Source organism: Oncorhynchus mykiss, chromosome 8 (genome assembly GCF_057628025.1).
Source record: "Oncorhynchus mykiss isolate SJ-2025 chromosome 8, ASM5762802v1, whole genome shotgun sequence".
In the NCBI taxonomy this organism is placed as follows: domain Eukaryota; kingdom Metazoa; phylum Chordata; class Actinopteri; order Salmoniformes; family Salmonidae; genus Oncorhynchus; species Oncorhynchus mykiss.
The window spans coordinates 7,437,135-7,453,744 of NC_143029.1; the positions used below are offsets into that span (position 1 = coordinate 7,437,135).

General features: G+C 45.8%; 1 protein-coding gene across 1 annotated transcript in view; it reads right to left on the reverse strand.

Moving 5' to 3' along the window:
* Window positions 1–254: 254 nt before the first annotated feature.
* Window positions 255–16,610, reverse strand: part of sipa1l1 (signal-induced proliferation-associated 1 like 1) — a 219,796-nt gene continuing 203,440 nt past the window's right edge. Inside the window, 7 exon segments of the mRNA XM_090242469.1 lie at window positions 255–620; window positions 1,940–2,018; window positions 5,045–5,162; window positions 5,533–5,685; window positions 7,718–7,943; window positions 15,292–15,496; window positions 16,353–16,547. Of these exon segments, the coding sequence (XP_090098595.1) occupies window positions 477–620; window positions 1,940–2,018; window positions 5,045–5,162; window positions 5,533–5,685; window positions 7,718–7,943; window positions 15,292–15,496; window positions 16,353–16,547 (1,120 nt within the window). The 3' untranslated portion in view covers window positions 255–476.

The following is a 16,610-nucleotide window of genomic DNA, read 5'->3' on the forward strand; positions in this document are numbered from 1 at the left end:
CTCTCTCTCTTCCTCTTCTCCCTCCAGTTGAAAAGTCCTCTTCCTCACCTCACCTCACCTCACTCTCTCCTCCTCTCCTCTCCTGTCTCTCACTCCTGTCGCTCTCTCTCTCTCCTGTCTCTCCCTCTCTCTCCTGTCGCTCTCTCTCTCTCCTGTCTCTCCCTCTCTTCTCTCTCTTCTGTCTCTCTCTCTTTTGTCTCTCTCTCTTCTGTCTCTCTCTCTTCTGTCTCTCTCTCTTCTGTCTCTCTCTCTTCTGTCTCTCTCTCTTCTGTCTCTCTCTCTTCTGTCTCTCTCTCTTCTGTCTCAGTTCATGTCGATGGTGTTGAAAACCCACTCTGTGAACTTCTTGAGTTTGGCAGCAGAGCTCTCTTCCTCTTCTCCCTCCAGTTGAAAAGTCCTCTTCCTCACCTCACCTCACTCTCTCCTCCTCTCTCTCTTCTGTCTCTCTCTCTCTTCTGTCTCCCCTCTCTTCTGCCTCAGTTCATGTCGATGGTGTTGAAAACCCACTCTGTGAACTTCTTGAGTTTGGCAGCAGAGCTCTGGGACTCCTCCTGCAGCCGCTGGTTATCTTCCCATAGCATCTTGATCTGTAGATGGAGACGCTGCTTCTCCTCACGCTCCTATAGGGAGGGAAGGAAAGGAGAGGGAGGAGGGAGGGAGGGAAGGATGGAGAGGGAGGGAAGGAAGGAAGGAAAGGAGGAGGAGGGAGGGAAGGAAGGAAAGGAGGAGGAGGGAGGGAAGGATGGAGAGGGAGGAGGAGAGAGGGAAGGAAAGGAGAGGGAGGGAAGGAAAGGGAGGGAGGGAAGGAAAGGAAAGGAAAGGGAGGAGGAGGGAGGGAAGGAAGGAAAGGAGGAGGGAGGGAAGGAAGGAAAGGGAGGAGGAGGGAGGGAAGGATGGAAAGGGAGGAGGAGGGAGGGAAGGATGGAGAGTGAGGAGGAGGGAGGGAAGGAAGGAAGGAAAGGAGGAGGGAGGGAAGGAAAGGAGAGGGAGGAGAAGAGAGGGAGGAGGAGGGAGGGAAGGAAGGGGAGGGAGGGAAAGGAAAGGAGAGGGAGGAGAAGGGAAGGAAGGAAAGGAGAAGGAGAGAGGGAAGGAAAGGAGAAGGAGAGAGGGAAGGAAAGGAGAAGGAGAGAGGGAAGGAAAGGAGAAGGAGTGAGGGAAGGAAAGGAGGGAGGGGAGGAAAGGAGAGATAATGGGAGGGATAGAGAGAGGTAGAGGGAAAAGGAGGGTGAGAGAGGAGGGGGGAAGGAGGGTGGGAGGGATTGAAGCGGGAGGAGGGAGGGGGAGAGAGGAGGGAGGCGGAGAGAGAGGAGGGAGGCGGAGAGAGAGGAGGGAGGCGGAGAGAGAGGAGGGAGGCGGAGAGAGAGGAGGGAGGCGGAGAGAGAGGAGGGAGGCGGAGAGAGAGGAGGGAGGGGAGAAAGAGGAGAGAGAGGGATAGAGAGGAAGAGGGAGAAGGAGAGTGAGAGAGGAGGAAGAGGGAGAAGGAGAGAGGAAGAGGGAGAAGGAGAGTGGGAGAGATTGGAGAGGGAGGAGGGATAGAGGGAGAGAGAGAGAGGAGTTAAGAGTTTAGCAACATTGTATAACAGATTGTATCTAAACCACCGGGAATGACACAAACTGCTGATTCACTAACTAAAAGGACAGAAAACTGTGTGACCAAGTTTGTTCCAAATGAGAAAACAGTCGGCAGCTTGTGACAAACGTAGAGATCGGACACGGCTAAAGTTTGAGAAAGTACAGACGTTTGAGTGTGTACGTGTGTGTGTATTTTTTGTGAGAGCCATTAGTCCATTAGTTTAAACCTTGTCTTCATCGTTCGTTTCTGAGTTAAAGTGCATTTATTGACTCGAGTGGTTATTGACGACCATGTTTCCCATCAATTTGCTGAAACGACGACAGAGAGGGAGAGGAGAGCTATGTTGTGTGTGTGCTGGTGTGTTACCTTCTTCAGGTCATCCTGCAGCATCCTAACCATGGCTTCCAGCTTGGTCAACTTCCTCTCCAAACCTGCAGGACCCTCACTGAGGGAAGAGTGACAAACACACATCTGAACACATGACATCATCTAATAACACATCTAGTAATAACTATGAGAAGTCAGGATGGGAGATCTGGCATCATCTAAAACACATCTAGTTATAACTATGAGTAGTCAGGATGGGAGATCTGTTATCATCTAGTAATAACTACGAGTAGTCAGGATGGGAGATCTGGCATCATCTAGTAATAGCTACGAGGAGTCAGGATGGGAGATCTGGAATCATCTATAACACATCTAGTAATAACTATGAGTAGTCAGGATGGGAGATCTGGCATCATCTAATAACACATCTAGTAATAACTATGAGAAGTCAGGATGGGAGATCTGGCATCATCTAAAACACATCTAGTTATAACTATGAGTAGTCAGGATGGGAGATCTGGCATCATCTAAAACACATCTAGTTATAACTATGAGTAGTCAGGATGGGAGATCTGGCATCATCTAAAACACATCTAGTTATAACTATGAGTAGTCAGGATGGGAGATCTGGCATCATCTAAAACACATCTAGTTATAACTATGAGTAGTCAGGATGGGAGATCTGGCATCATCTAAAACACATCTAGTTATAACTATGAGTAGTCAGGATGGGAGATCTGTTATCATCTAGTAATAACTACGAGTAGTCAGGATGGGAGATCTGGCATCATCTAGTAATAACTACGAGGAGTCACGATGGGAGATCTGGTATCATCTAAAACACATCTAGTTATAACTATGAGTAGTCAGGATGGGAGATCTGGCATCATCTAAAACACATCTAGTTATAACTATGAGTAGTCAGGATGGGAGATCTGGCATCATCTAAAACACATCTAGTTATAACTATGAGTAGTCAGGATGGGAGATCTGGCATCATCTAAAACACATCTAGTAATAACTACGAGTAGACAGGATGTGAGATCTGGCATCATCGATAACACATCTAGTAATAACTACGAGTAGTCAGGATGGGAGATCTGGCATCATCTAGTAATAACTACGAGTAGACAGGATGTGAGATCTGGCATCATCGATAACACATCTAGTAATAACTACGAGTAGTCAGGATGTGAGATCTGGCATCATCGATAACACATCTAGTAGTAACTACGAGTAGTCAGGATGGGAGATCTGGCATCATCTAGTAATAACTACGAGTAGTCAGGATGGGAGATGTGGCATCATCTAGTAATAACTACGAGTAGTCAGGATGGGAGATCTGGCATCATCTAGTAATAACTACGAGTAGTCAGGATGGGAGATCTGGCATCATCTAGTAATAACTACGAGTAGACAGGATGTGAGATCTGGCATCATCGATAACACATCTAGTAATAACTACGAGTAGACAGGATGGGAGATCTGGCATCATCTAGTAATAACTACGAGTAGTCAGGATGGGAGATCTGGCATCATCTAAAACACATCTAGTAATAACTACGAGAAGTCAGGATGTGAGATCTGGCATCATCGATAACACATCTAGTAATAACTATGAGTAGTCAGGATGGGAGATCTGGCATCATCTAGTCATAACTACGAGTAGTCAGGATGGGAGATCTGGCATCATCTAGTAATAACTACGAGTAGTCAGGATGGGAGATCTGGCATCATCTAGTAATAACTACGAGTAGTCAGGATGGGAGATCTGGCATCATCTAGTCATAACTATGAGTAGTCAGGATGGGAGATCTGGCATCATCTAGTCATAACTACGAGTAGTCAGGATGGGAGATCTGGCATCATCTAGTAATAACTACGAGTAGTCAGGATGGGAGATCTGGCATCATCTAGTAATAACTACGAGTAGTCAGGATGGGAGATCTGGCATCATCTAGTAATAACTACGAGGAGTCAGGATGGGAGATCTGGCATCATCTAGTCATAACTACGAGTAGTCAGGATGGGAGATCTGGCATCATCTAGTCATAACTACGAGTAGTCAGGATGGGAGATCTGGCATCATCTAGTAATAACTACGAGGAGTCAGGATGGGAGATCTGGCATCATCTATAACACATCTAGTAATAACTACGAGTAGTCAGGATGGGAACCGTATCTTCAAGCCTTCAGAAACTATTTAAAATACTTGCAGTCTCTGACAAGCAGGATTAAAATGTTTGGAAATAATTTAACAGAATACTGCTGCCACTGTCAACATGAATGGAGCGGAAGTGTGGGTCACCTGGTGTGGGTCACCTGGTGAGGGTCACCTGGTGTGGGTCACCTGGTGAGGGTCACCTGGTGAGGGTCACCTGGTGAGGGTCACCTGGTGTGGGTCACCTGGTGAGGGTCACCTGGTGTGGGTCACCTGGTGAGGGTCACCTGGTGAGGGTCACCTGGTGTGGGTCACCTGGTGAGGGTCACCTGGGTGAGGGCCAGGCTGTGTCTGGTGTGGGTTACCTGGTGTGGGTTACCTGGGTGAGGGTCAGGCTGTGTCTGGTGTGGGTTACCTGGGTGAGGGTCAGGCTGTGTCTGGTGTGGGTTACCTGGGTGAGGGCCAGGCTGTGTCTGGTGTGGGTTACCTGGGTGAGGGCCAGGCTGTGTCTGGTGTGGGTTACCTGGTGTGGTTTACCTGGGTGAGGGCCAGGCTGTATCAGGTGTGGGTTACCTGGGTGAGGGTCAGGCTGTGTCTGGTGTGGGTTACCTGGGTGAGGGCCAGGCTGTGTCTGGTGTGGGTTACCTGGGTGAGGGCCAGGCTGTGTCTGGTGTGGGTTACCTGGTGTGGTTTACCTGGGTGAGGGCCAGGCTGTATCAGGTGTGGGTTACCTGGGTGAGGGTCAGGCTGTGTCTGGTGTGGGTTACCTGGGTGAGGGCCAGGCTGTGTCTGGTGTGGGTTACCTGGGTGAGGGCCAGGCTGTATCAGGTGTGGGTTACCTGGGTGAGGGCCAGGCTGTGTCTGGTGTGGTTTACCTGGGTGAGGGCCAGGCTGTGTCTGGTGTGGGTTACCTGGGTGAGGGCCAGGCTGTGTCTGGTGTGGGTTACCTGGGTAAGGGCCAGGCTGTATCAGGTGTGGGTTACCTGGATGAGGGTCTTGATAGAGGGCCAAGCTGTATCTCCAGGCTGGGCTGTGACTGGTGAGGGCTGGAGGCTCCACTACCTCTGGGGTTAGAATCACTGAACACAAACCCTCTCTGGACTGGACGGAGGGAAGAAAGGAGAGGACACAGAGAGAGAGAGGACACAGATTTAAACAGAGAGAGAGGACACAGAGAGAGAGAGAAAGAGGACACAGAGAGAGAGAAAGAGGACACGGAGAGAGAGAGAAAGAGGACACAGAGAGAGAGAGAGAGAGAGAGAGAGAGAGAGGAGACACAGAGAGAGAGGACACAGATTTAAACACAGAGAGAGAGGACACAGAGAGAGAGAGGAGACACAGAGAGAGAGAGAGAACAGATTACGTATATATTATAAGGAGGTTGAATTGGGTTAAAGGTCAAGCCACAATCCAGTTATACCTTTCATTGTTTCAAAGGAAGCCATATAAATCTAAATATTACTGTAATTACTCTCAAAGGTGCTGGCCACATCCACCAGGTGGGTCCAGTCCAGGGGGCTGTCCCTGCTCTCAGAGGGGGGGAGGGGCATCAGCTCCTGGGGGAGGGGGTGGCGCTGACGCTCAACCATCTCAGCCAATGATGTGTCAGACGCAGACAGGTCACCTGGAGAAACAGCACGGGGGGGGGGGGGGGGGGGGGGGGGGGGGGGGGCAGGTTAGAGCCGGAGACATTACTAACCACGAGAAGACAGACTTAGTGACAATGTTGTTCAACCATGCACACTAGTCCCTTAGATAGTTTCATTTTCAGAAAAAAAGAGGCTAACACGTTGCTATTTTATATTTGTACAACAACATGAGCTTTTCTACCAGCAGGGGGCAGCAGATACACAGCTGCAGCTCCAACTAGCGTCACAGCAAACACCATGCTCACAAAGCCCTCCATCGAAGCTTCACATGTCATTCCAAGTAGTCCACTGTCCACAGTTGTATTTTAGAAACCAATGACCATGTTAATATATTCTACAGTTGAAGTCGGAAGTTTAAATACACCTTAGCCAAATACATTTAAACTCAGTTTTTCACAATTCCTGACATTTTAATCCTAGTAAAAATTCCCTGTTTTAGGTCAGTTAGGATCACCACTTTATTTTAATAATGTGAAATGTCAGAATAATAGTAGAGAGAATTATTTATTTCAGCTTTCATTTCTTTCATCACATTCCCAGTGGGTCAGAAGTTTACATACACTCAATTAGTATTTGGTAGCATTGCCTTTAAATTGTTTAACTTGGGTCAAACGTTTTGGGTAGCCTTCCACAAGCATCCCACAATAAGTTGGGAGAATTTTGGCCCATTCCTCCTGACAGAGCTGGTGTAACCGAGTCAGGTTTGTCGGCCTCCTTGCTCACGCACGCTTCTTCAGTTCTGCCCACAAAGTTTCTATAGGATTGAGATCAGGGCTTTGTGATGGCCACAACAATACCTTGACTTTGTTGTCCTTAAGCCACTTTGCCACAACTTTGGAAGTATGCTTGGGGTCATTGTCCATTTGGAAGACACATTTGCGAAAAAGCTTTAACTTCCTGACTGATGTCTTGAGATGTTGCTTCAATATATCTACATAATTTTCTTTCCTCATGATGCCATCTATTTTGTGAAGTGCACCAGTCCCTCCTACAGCAAAGCACCCCCACAACATGATGCTGCCACCCCCGCGCTTCACGGTTGGGATGGTGTTCTTCGGCTTCAAGCCTCCCCCTTTTTTAACAATGGTCATTATGGCCAAACAGTTCTATTTTTGTTTCATCAGACCAGAGGACATTTCTCCAAAAAGTACAATCTTTGTCCCGATGTGCAGTTGCAAACTGTAGTTTGGCTTTTTTATGCCGGTTTTGGAGCAGTAGCTTCTTCCTTGCTGAGCGGCCTTTCAGGTTATGTCGATATAGGACTCGTTTTACTGTGGATATAGATAATTCTGTACCTGTTTCCTCCAGCATCTTCACAAGGTCCTTTGCTGTTGTTCTGGGATTGATTTGCACTTTTCACACCAAAGTACATTCATCTCTAGGAGACAGAACGCAACCACTCCTTCCTGTGCGCTATGACAGCTGCGTGGTCCCATGGTGTTTATACTTGAATACTATTGTTTGTACAGATGAATGTGGTATCTTCAGGCGTTTGGAAATTGCTCCCAAGGATGAATCAGACGTGTAGAGGTCTACAATATTTTTTTCAGAAGTCTTGGCTGATTTAGTTTGATTGTCCCATGATGTCAAGCAAAGAGGCACTGAGTTTGAAGGTAGGCCTTGAAATACATCCACAGGTACACCTCATTTTCTGGAATTTTCCAAGCTGTTTAAAGGCACAGTCAACTTAGTGTATGTAAACTTCAGACCCACTGGAATTGTGATACAGTGAGTTATAAGTGAAGTAATCTGTCTGTAAACAATTGTTGGAAAAATTACTTGATGTCATGCACAAAGTAGATGTCCTAACTGACTTGCCAAAACTATAGTTTGTTAACAAGAAATTTGTGGAGTGGTTGAAAAACAGGTTTTAATGACTCCAACCTAAGTGTATGTAAACTTCCGACTTCAACTGCATGTGATAGAGTCAAGAGCAGGTGTGTTACTCAATAGTCAGTCATCAAAAGGGTTTGTGAGCAGGATTCAAGGTAACTGGAACAGTCTCACCGTGGAGTTTGATCCCCAGTTTGTACGAAGGTCGTCTGAGAGGCACCCCGCGGGTGGTGGGAGAGCGTGGCAACGTGGAGCAGCTGAACAGCACGTCACTAGCCAGGCTGGGATCTGGTTCTAGGTCCCCCAGCCTCAGAGAGGGGACACGCTGGCCCCGGTAGATACTCTCATCAGACAGGGTGCGGTGGAGTGATCGACGGGTAGGGGGCTGGCCTGAGGAGGACTGGAGGGAGGGAGGGAGGGAAGAGAGTCAGACTGGTAAGGCCTGCTATTACAAGTCAATTTAATGAAAACACACTAGCAGAAGGATTTAAATTCTAACATTGCAGAAGTCCCTGGTCTGCTGTCTGTACATGATCTCATTGTACCCACATATAAAATGTATTGTATTAATATATACACACATACTGTGTGTGTGTTTATATATAGTGTGTGTGTGTATATATATATATATATATATATATATATAGTGTGTATATATGTATATATATATATATATAGTATATATATATATATATATATATATATAGTGTATATATAGTGTGTGTGTGTGTGTATATATTATATATATATATATATATATATATATATATATATATATATATATATATACTATATATATATATATATATATATATATATATATATATACTATGTGTGTATATATACTATGTGTGTATATATACTATGTGTATAATGTGTATATATATATACACACTATGTGTACAGTGTGTGTATATATATATATATATATATATATATATATATATATATATATATATATATATATATATATATATATATATATATATATATATAATGTATATAATATAGTGTGTATATATATATACACTATGTGTATAGTGTGTGTATATATAGTGTGTATAGTGTGTGTATATATAGTGTGTATATATATACTATGTGTATAGTGTGTGTATATAAAGTGTGTGTATATATACAGTGCCTTGCGAAAGTATTCGGCCCCCTTGAACTTTGCGACCTTTTGCCACATTTCAGGCTTCAAACATAAAGATATAAAACTGTATTTTTTTGTGAAGAATCAACAAGTGGGACACAATCATGAAGTGGAACAACATTTATTGGATATTTCAAACTTTTTTAACAAATCAAAAACTGAAAAATTGGGCGTGCAAAATTATTCAGCCCCTTTACTTCTTCACTGATGGCTATAGGGGTTCTTCACTGATGGTTATAGGGGTTCTTCACTGATGGCTATAGGGGTTCTTCACTGATGGCTATAGGGGTTCTTCACTGATGGTTATAGGGGTTCTTCACTGATGGTTATAGGGGTTCTTCACTGATGGCTATAGGGGTTCTTCACTGATGGTTATAGGGGTTCTTCACTGATGGTTATAGGGGTTCTTCACTGATGGCTATAGGGGTTCTTCACTGATGGCTATAGGGGTTCTTCACTGATGGCTATAGGGGTTCTTCACTGATGGTTATAGGGGTTCTTCACTGATGGCTATAGGGGGTTCTTCACTGATGGCTATAGGGGTTCTTCACTGATGGCTATAGGGGTTCTTCACTGATGGCTATAGGGGTTCTTCACTGATGGCTATAGGGGGTTCTTCACTGATGGCTATAGGGGTTCTTCACTGATGGCTATAGGGGTTCTTCACTGATGGCTATAGGGGTTCTTCACTGATGGTTATAGGGGTTCTTCACTGATGGCTATAGGGGTTCTTCACTGATGGTTATAGGGGTTCTTCACTGATGGCTATAGGGGGTTCTTCACTGATGGCTATAGGGGTTCTTCACTGATGGCTATAGGGGGTTCTTCACTGATGGCTATAGGGGTTCTTCACTGATGGCTATAGGGGTTCTTCACTGATGGCTATAGGGGTTCTTCACTGATGGTTATAGGGGTTCTTCACTGATGGTTATAGGGGTTCTTCACTGATGGCTATAGGGGTTCTTCACTGATGGCTATAGGGGTTCTTCACTGATGGTTATAGGGGTTCTTCACTGATGGTTATAGGGGTTCTTCACTGATGGCTATAGGGGTTCTTCACTGATGGCTATAGGGGTTCTTCACTGATGGCTATAGGGGTTCTTCACTGATGGCTATAGGGGTTCTTCACTGATGGTTATAGGGGTTCTTCACTGATGGTTATAGGGGGTTCTTCACTGATGGCTATAGGGGTTCTTCACTGATGGTTATAGGGGTTCTTCACTGATGGCTATAGGGGTTCTTCACTGATGGCTATAGGGGTTCTTCACTGATGGTTATAGGGGTTCTTCACTGATGGTTATAGGGGTTCTTCACTGATGGTTATAGGGGTTCTTCACTGATGGCTATAGGGGTTCTTCACTGATGGCTATAGGGGTTCTTCACTGATGGCTATAGGGGTTCTTCACTGATGGCTATAGGGGTTCTTCACTGATGGCTATAGGGGTTCTTCACTGATGGTTATAGGGGTTCTTCACTGATGGTTATAGGGGTTCTTCACTGATGGCTATAGGGGGTTCTTCACTGATGGCTATAGGGGTTCTTCACTGATGGTTATAGGGGTTCTTCACTGATGGCTATAGGGGTTCTTCACTGATGGCTATAGGGGTTCTTCACTGATGGCTATAGGGGTTCTTCACTGATGGCTATAGGGGTTCTTCACTGATGGTTATAGGGGTTCTTCACTGATGGTTATAGGGGTTCTTCACTGATGGTTATAGGGGTTCTTCACTGATGGCTATAGGGGTTCTTCACTGATGGCTATAGGGGTTCTTCACTGATGGCTATAGGGGTTCTTCACTGATGGCTATAGGGGTTCTTCACTGATGGCTATAGGGGTTCTTCACTGATGGCTATAGGGGTTCTTCATTGATGGCTATAGGGGTTCTTCACTGATGGCTATAGGGGTTCTTCACTGATGGTTATAGGGGTTCTTCACTGATGGCTATAGGGGTTCTTCACTGATGGCTATAGGGGTTCTTCACTGATGGCTATAGGGGTTCTTCACTGATGGCTATAGGGGTTCTTCACTGATGGCTATAGGGGTTCTTCACTGATGGTTATAGGGGTTCTTCACTGATGGCTATAGGGGTTCTTCACTGATGGCTATAGGGGTTCTTCACTGATGGCTATAGGGGTTCTTCACTGATGGTTATAGGGGTTCTTCACTGATGGTTATAGGGGTTCTTCACTGATGGCTATAGGGGTTCTTCACTGATGGCTATAGGGGTTCTTCACTGATGGCTATAGGGGTTCTTCACTGATGGTTATAGGGGTTCTTCACTGATGGCTATAGGGGTTCTTCACTGATGGCTATAGGGGTTCTTCACTGATGGCTATAGGGGTTCTTCACTGATGGTTATAGGGGTTCTTCACTGATGGTTATAGGGGTTCTTCACTGATGGTTATAGGGGTTCTTCACTGATGGTTATAGGGGTTCTTCACTTAGGGGTTCTTCACTGATGGTTATAGGGGTTCTTCACTGATGGTTATAGGGGTTCTTCACTGATGGTTATAGGGGTTCTTCACTGATGGCTATAGGGGTTCTTCACTGATGGCTATAGGGGTTCTTCACTGATGGCTATGGGGGTTCTTCACTAATGGCTATAGGGGTTCTTCACTGATGGCTATCGGGTTGCAGGTTTGTGTTCCACCCCAGCAATAACACACTGGTTTCTACCAATCAGGGGCTTAGTGTATTTTCTGCCTGTGTGTCTACACGGTGTGTGTGTCTACACGGTGTGTGTGTGTGTGTGTGTGTGTGTGTGTGTGTGTTTATACGGTGTGTGTTTATACAGTGTGTGTCTGCACGGTGTGTGTGTGTCTACACAGTGTGTGTGTGTTTATACAGTGTGTGTCTGCACGGTGTGTGTGTGTCTACACAGTGTGTGTGTTTATACAGTGTGTGTGTGTGTCTACACGTGTGTGTGTGTGTGTGTTTATACGGTGTGTGTGTCTGTTTATACAGTGTGTGTGTGTGTGTGTGTCTACACAGTGTGTGTGTGTGTTTATACGGTGTGTGTGTGTGTGTCTACACGGTGTGTGTGTGTGTTTATACGGTGTGTGTGTGTGTTTATACGGTGTGTGTGTGTGTGTGTGTGTGTGTGTGTGTGTCTACACGGTGTGTGTGTGTCTACCACATGGATAAGTGGTCCATTAGTGCATGTGAGGAAATGGAGCAGACAGGCCTGTTTGGAGACATGCCGCACTAAAGAGTAACAACACGTGTGTAACTGAACACCGATCTGTTCATCCAGAGTAGTCCATTAGTTTGAGTCTTGTTGTCTTCATGGTTCGTTTCTGAGTTAAAGTGCATGTATTGACTCGTGTGGTTATTGACGACCATTTTTCCCATCAATTTGCTGAAACGACGACAGAGAGGAGACTGAGCAGCGCCCCGATGCCTCAGTAAAGGACCTCCATGATATTATAGAACACTGAGTGGACAAAACATTAGTTACTATAGAAACATTGAGAGCACCTTACTAATGTTGAGTTGCACCCCATTTCTGCCATCAGAACTGTCTCAATTCGTCGGGGCATCGACTCTACAAGATGACTCCATGTTGACTCCAATTACTTCCCACAGTTGGGTCAAGTTGCCTGGATGTGCTTTGGGTGGTGGACCATTCTTGATACACAGAGGAAACTGTTGAGTGTGGAAAAACCCAGCAACGTTGCAGTTCTTGACACAAACAGGTGTGCCTGGCACCTTCTACCATACCCCTTTTAAAAGGCACTTCAATATTTTGTCTTGCCCCGTTCACCCTCTAAATGGAACACACACATACACAGTCCATGTCTCAAATTGTCCCAAGGCTTAAAAATCCTTCTTGAACCAGTCTCCTCCCCTTCATCTACTTAAAAATCCTTCTTGAACCAGTCTTCTCCCCTTCATCTACTTAAAAATCCTTCTTGAACCAGTCTCCTCCCCTTCATCTACTTAAAAATCCTTCTTGAACCCGTCTCCTCCCCTTCATCTACTTTAAAATCATTCTTGAACCCGTCTCCTCCCCTTCATCTACTTTAAAATCCTTCTTGAACCCGTCTCCTCCCCTTCATCTACTTTAAAATCCTTCTTGAACCCGTCTCCTCCCCTTCATCTACTTTAAAATCCTTCTTGAACCCATCTCCTCCCCTTCATCTACTTTAAAATCCTTCTTGAACCCGTCTCTTCCCCTTCATCTACTTAAAAATCCTTCTTTAACCCTGTCTCCTCCCCTTCATCTACGCTGATTGAAGTGGATTTAACGAGTGACATCATCAAGGGATCATAGCTTTTACCTGGATTCACCTGGTCAGTCTATGTTTTACCTGGATTCACCTGGTCAGTCTATGTTTTACCTGGATTCACCTGGTCAGTCTATGTTTTACCTGGATTCACCTGGTCAGTCTATGTTTTACCTGGATTCACCTGGTCAGTCTGTGTTTTACCTGGATTCACCTGGTCAGTCTGTGTTTTACCTGGATTCACCTGGTCAGTCTGTGTTTTACCTGGATTCACCTGGTCAGTCTGTGTTTTACCTGGATTCACCTGGTCAGTCTATGTTTTACCTGGATTCACCTGGTCAGTCTATGTTTTACCTGGATTCACCTGGTCAGTCTGTGTTTTACCTGGATTCACCTGGTCAGTCTGTGTTTTACCTGGATTCACCTGGTCAGTCATGGATGGGTTTTCTTTTTACAATCAGTGTACAATGATACTTTGCGACCTTTTGCCACATTTCAGGCTTCAAACATAAAGATATAAACCTGTATTTTTTTGTGAAGAATCAACAACAAGTGGGACACAATCATGAAGTGGATCGACATTTATTGGATATTTTTTAACAAATCAAAAACTGAAAAATTGGGCGTGCAAAATTATTCAGCCCCTTTACTTTCAGTGCAGCAAACTCTCTCTAGAAGTTCAGTGAGGATCTCTGAATGATCCAATGTTGACCTAAATGACTAATGATGATAAATACAATCCACCTGTGTGTAATCAAGTCTCCGTATAAATGCACCTGCACTGTGATAGTCTCAGAGGTCCGTTAAAAGCGCAGAGAGCATCATGAAGAACAAGGAACACACCAGGCAGGTCCGAGATACTGTTGTGAAGAAGTTTAAAGCCGGATTTGGATACAAAAAGATTTCCCAAGCTTTAAGCATCCCAAGGAGCACTGTGCAAGCGATAATATTGAAATGGAAGGAGTATCAGACCACTGCAAATCTACCAAGACCTGGCCGTCCCTCTAAACTTTCAGCTCATACAAGGAGAAGACTGATCAGAGATGCAGCCAAGAGGCCCATGATCACTCTGGATGAACTGCAGAGATCTACAGCTGAGGTGGGAGACTCTGTCCATAGGACAACAATCAGTCGTATATTGCACAAATCTGGCCTTTTATGGAAGAGTGGCAAGAAGAAAGCCATTTCCTAAAGATATCCATAAAAAGTGTCGTTTAAAGTTTGCCACAAGCCACCTGGGAGACACACCAAGCATGTGGAAGAAGGTGCTCTGGTCAGATGAAACCAAAATTGAACTTTTTGGCAACAATGCAAAACGTTATGTTTGGCGTAAAAGCAACACAGCTGAACACACCATCCCCACTGTCAAACATGGTGGTGGCAGCATCATGGTTTGGGCCTGCTTTTCTTCAGCAGGGACAGGGAAGATGGTTAAAATTGATGGGAAGATGGATGGAGCCAAATACAGGACCATTCTGGAAGAAAACCTGATGGAGTCTGCAAAAGACCTGAGACTGGGACGGAGATTTGTCTTCCAACAAGACAATGATCCAAAACATAAAGCAAAATCTACAATGGAATGGTTCAAAAATAAACATATCCAGGTGTTAGAATGGCCAAGTCAAAGTCCAGACCTGAATCCAATCGAGAATCTGTGGAAAGAACTGAAAAGTGCTGTTCACAAATGCTCTCCATCCAACCTCACTGAGCTCGAGCTGTTTTGCAAGGAGGAATGGGAAAAAATGTCAGTCTCTCGATGTGCAAAACTGATAGAGACATACCCCAAGCGACTTACAGCTGTAATCGCAGCAAAAGGTGGCGCTACAAAGCATTAACTTAAGGGGGCTGAATAATTTTGCACGCCCAATTTTTCAGTTTTTGATTTGTTAAAAAAGTTTGAAATATCCAATAAATGTCGTTCCACTTCATGATTGTGTCCCACTTGTTGTTGATTCTTCACAAACAAATACAGTTTTATATCTTTATGTTTGAAGCCTGAAATGTGGCAAAAGGTCGCAAAGTTCAAGGGGGCCGAATACTTTCGCAAGGCACTGTATGAATGATATATATTATAGTCCCTTTTCTCTAAGCAGCACGACTATAATTTTAATGCTACTGTTTACTGTTATCGTCATTATCTCACTCCACTTTAGCAACAGTGGCCTTGTCATTCATGATAATAAAGTGTGTTTGTATCTTAGCACCTGGGAAACGTTTAGATTGCAGGTGCAAAGTTCACCCACATAACATCATACCGGTCTGTTAGGCCAATGTGCTATTGTTTCCTGTACCTTGTCCTTGGGAGGGGGGGGGGGGGGGGGGGGGGGGTCTGGTCTCTTCATATCTTTCCCACCCACCCTGCATATACCTTGTCCTTGGCCTTGTGCCGTCTGTGTTTGAGGGGGCTGTCTGGACTCAGTCGCTTCATATCATCCTCTGCACTGGTCTTAGCGTGGGTGAGGTGTGGCTGGGGGGAGTGATGAGGTCTGCTCTGAACACCGACCCCACCCTGACCTCCACCCCCCTCTCCTCCACTTCCTCCTCCTCCTCCTCCTCCTTCCCCCGGGGACTTCCTGGTAATACATCAACAAGGAGGGGTTAGAGGTCAGATGACAGTGTTAAAATGTGAACACATGCTGCTGCTTCAATACTGTCCTGGGAACACACACCAGGCAGTACACCAGGCAGTAAACCAGGCAGTACACCAGGCAGTAAACCAGGCAGTACACCAGGCAGTACACCAGGCAGTAAACCAGGCAGTAAACCAGGCAGTAAACCAGGCAGTACACCAGGCAGTACACCAGGCAGTACACCAGGCAGTAAACCAGGCAGTACACCAGGCAGTAAACCAGGCAGTAAACCAGGCAGTACACCAGGCAGTACACCAGGCAGTAAACCAGGCAGTAAACCAGGCAGTAAACCAGGCAGTACACCAGGCAGTACACCAGGCAGTAAACCAGGCAGTAAACCAGGCAGTACACCAGGCAGTAAACCAGGCAGTAAACCAGGCAGTACACCAGGCAGTACACCAGGCAGTGAGCCAGGCAGTGAGCCAGGCAGTAAACCAGGCAGTGAGCCAGGCAGTAAACCAGGCAGTAAACCAGGCAGTGAGCCAGGCAGTGAGCCAGGCAGTGAGCCAGGCAGTGAGCCAGGCAGTAAACCAGGCAGAGAGTCAGGCAGAGAGTCAGGCAGTGAGTCAGGCAGTAAACCAGGCAGTGAGTCAAGCAGTAAACCAGGCAGTGAGCCTTAAAATAAATGTAATAGATTTTCATCTGGTACAGAGTTCCTCATCACATTTCAACTCAACTTGATGTTAATAGCATTGTAATATCCCCATTTGGCCACAAGGTGTGGATCAAGTATTCAGAGAGTTCACACAAGGTTATGGTGTCACACATTCAATAGAACACCTGTCCCTCCTGGTCTTACCTGCGGTTGTCTCCGAAGTCGACAGAGTTGATGGTGGATCCTGGCTTCCTCCATCCGATGAGGTACTTGGAGGTGGCTCCCTGACGGGGGTAGAAGGTCTTGGGGCTGGGGGAGACCGACGTCTGGGAGCAGGGGGAGGTGGCAGAGGAAGAGGACTCTTCACGGGGGGAACTGTGGCCAGAATGGCCTCTGGAGCTGGGGGAAGAGAGAGAGTATGGGGAGAGAGAGTATGGTGGAGAGAGAGAGAGAGAGAGAGAG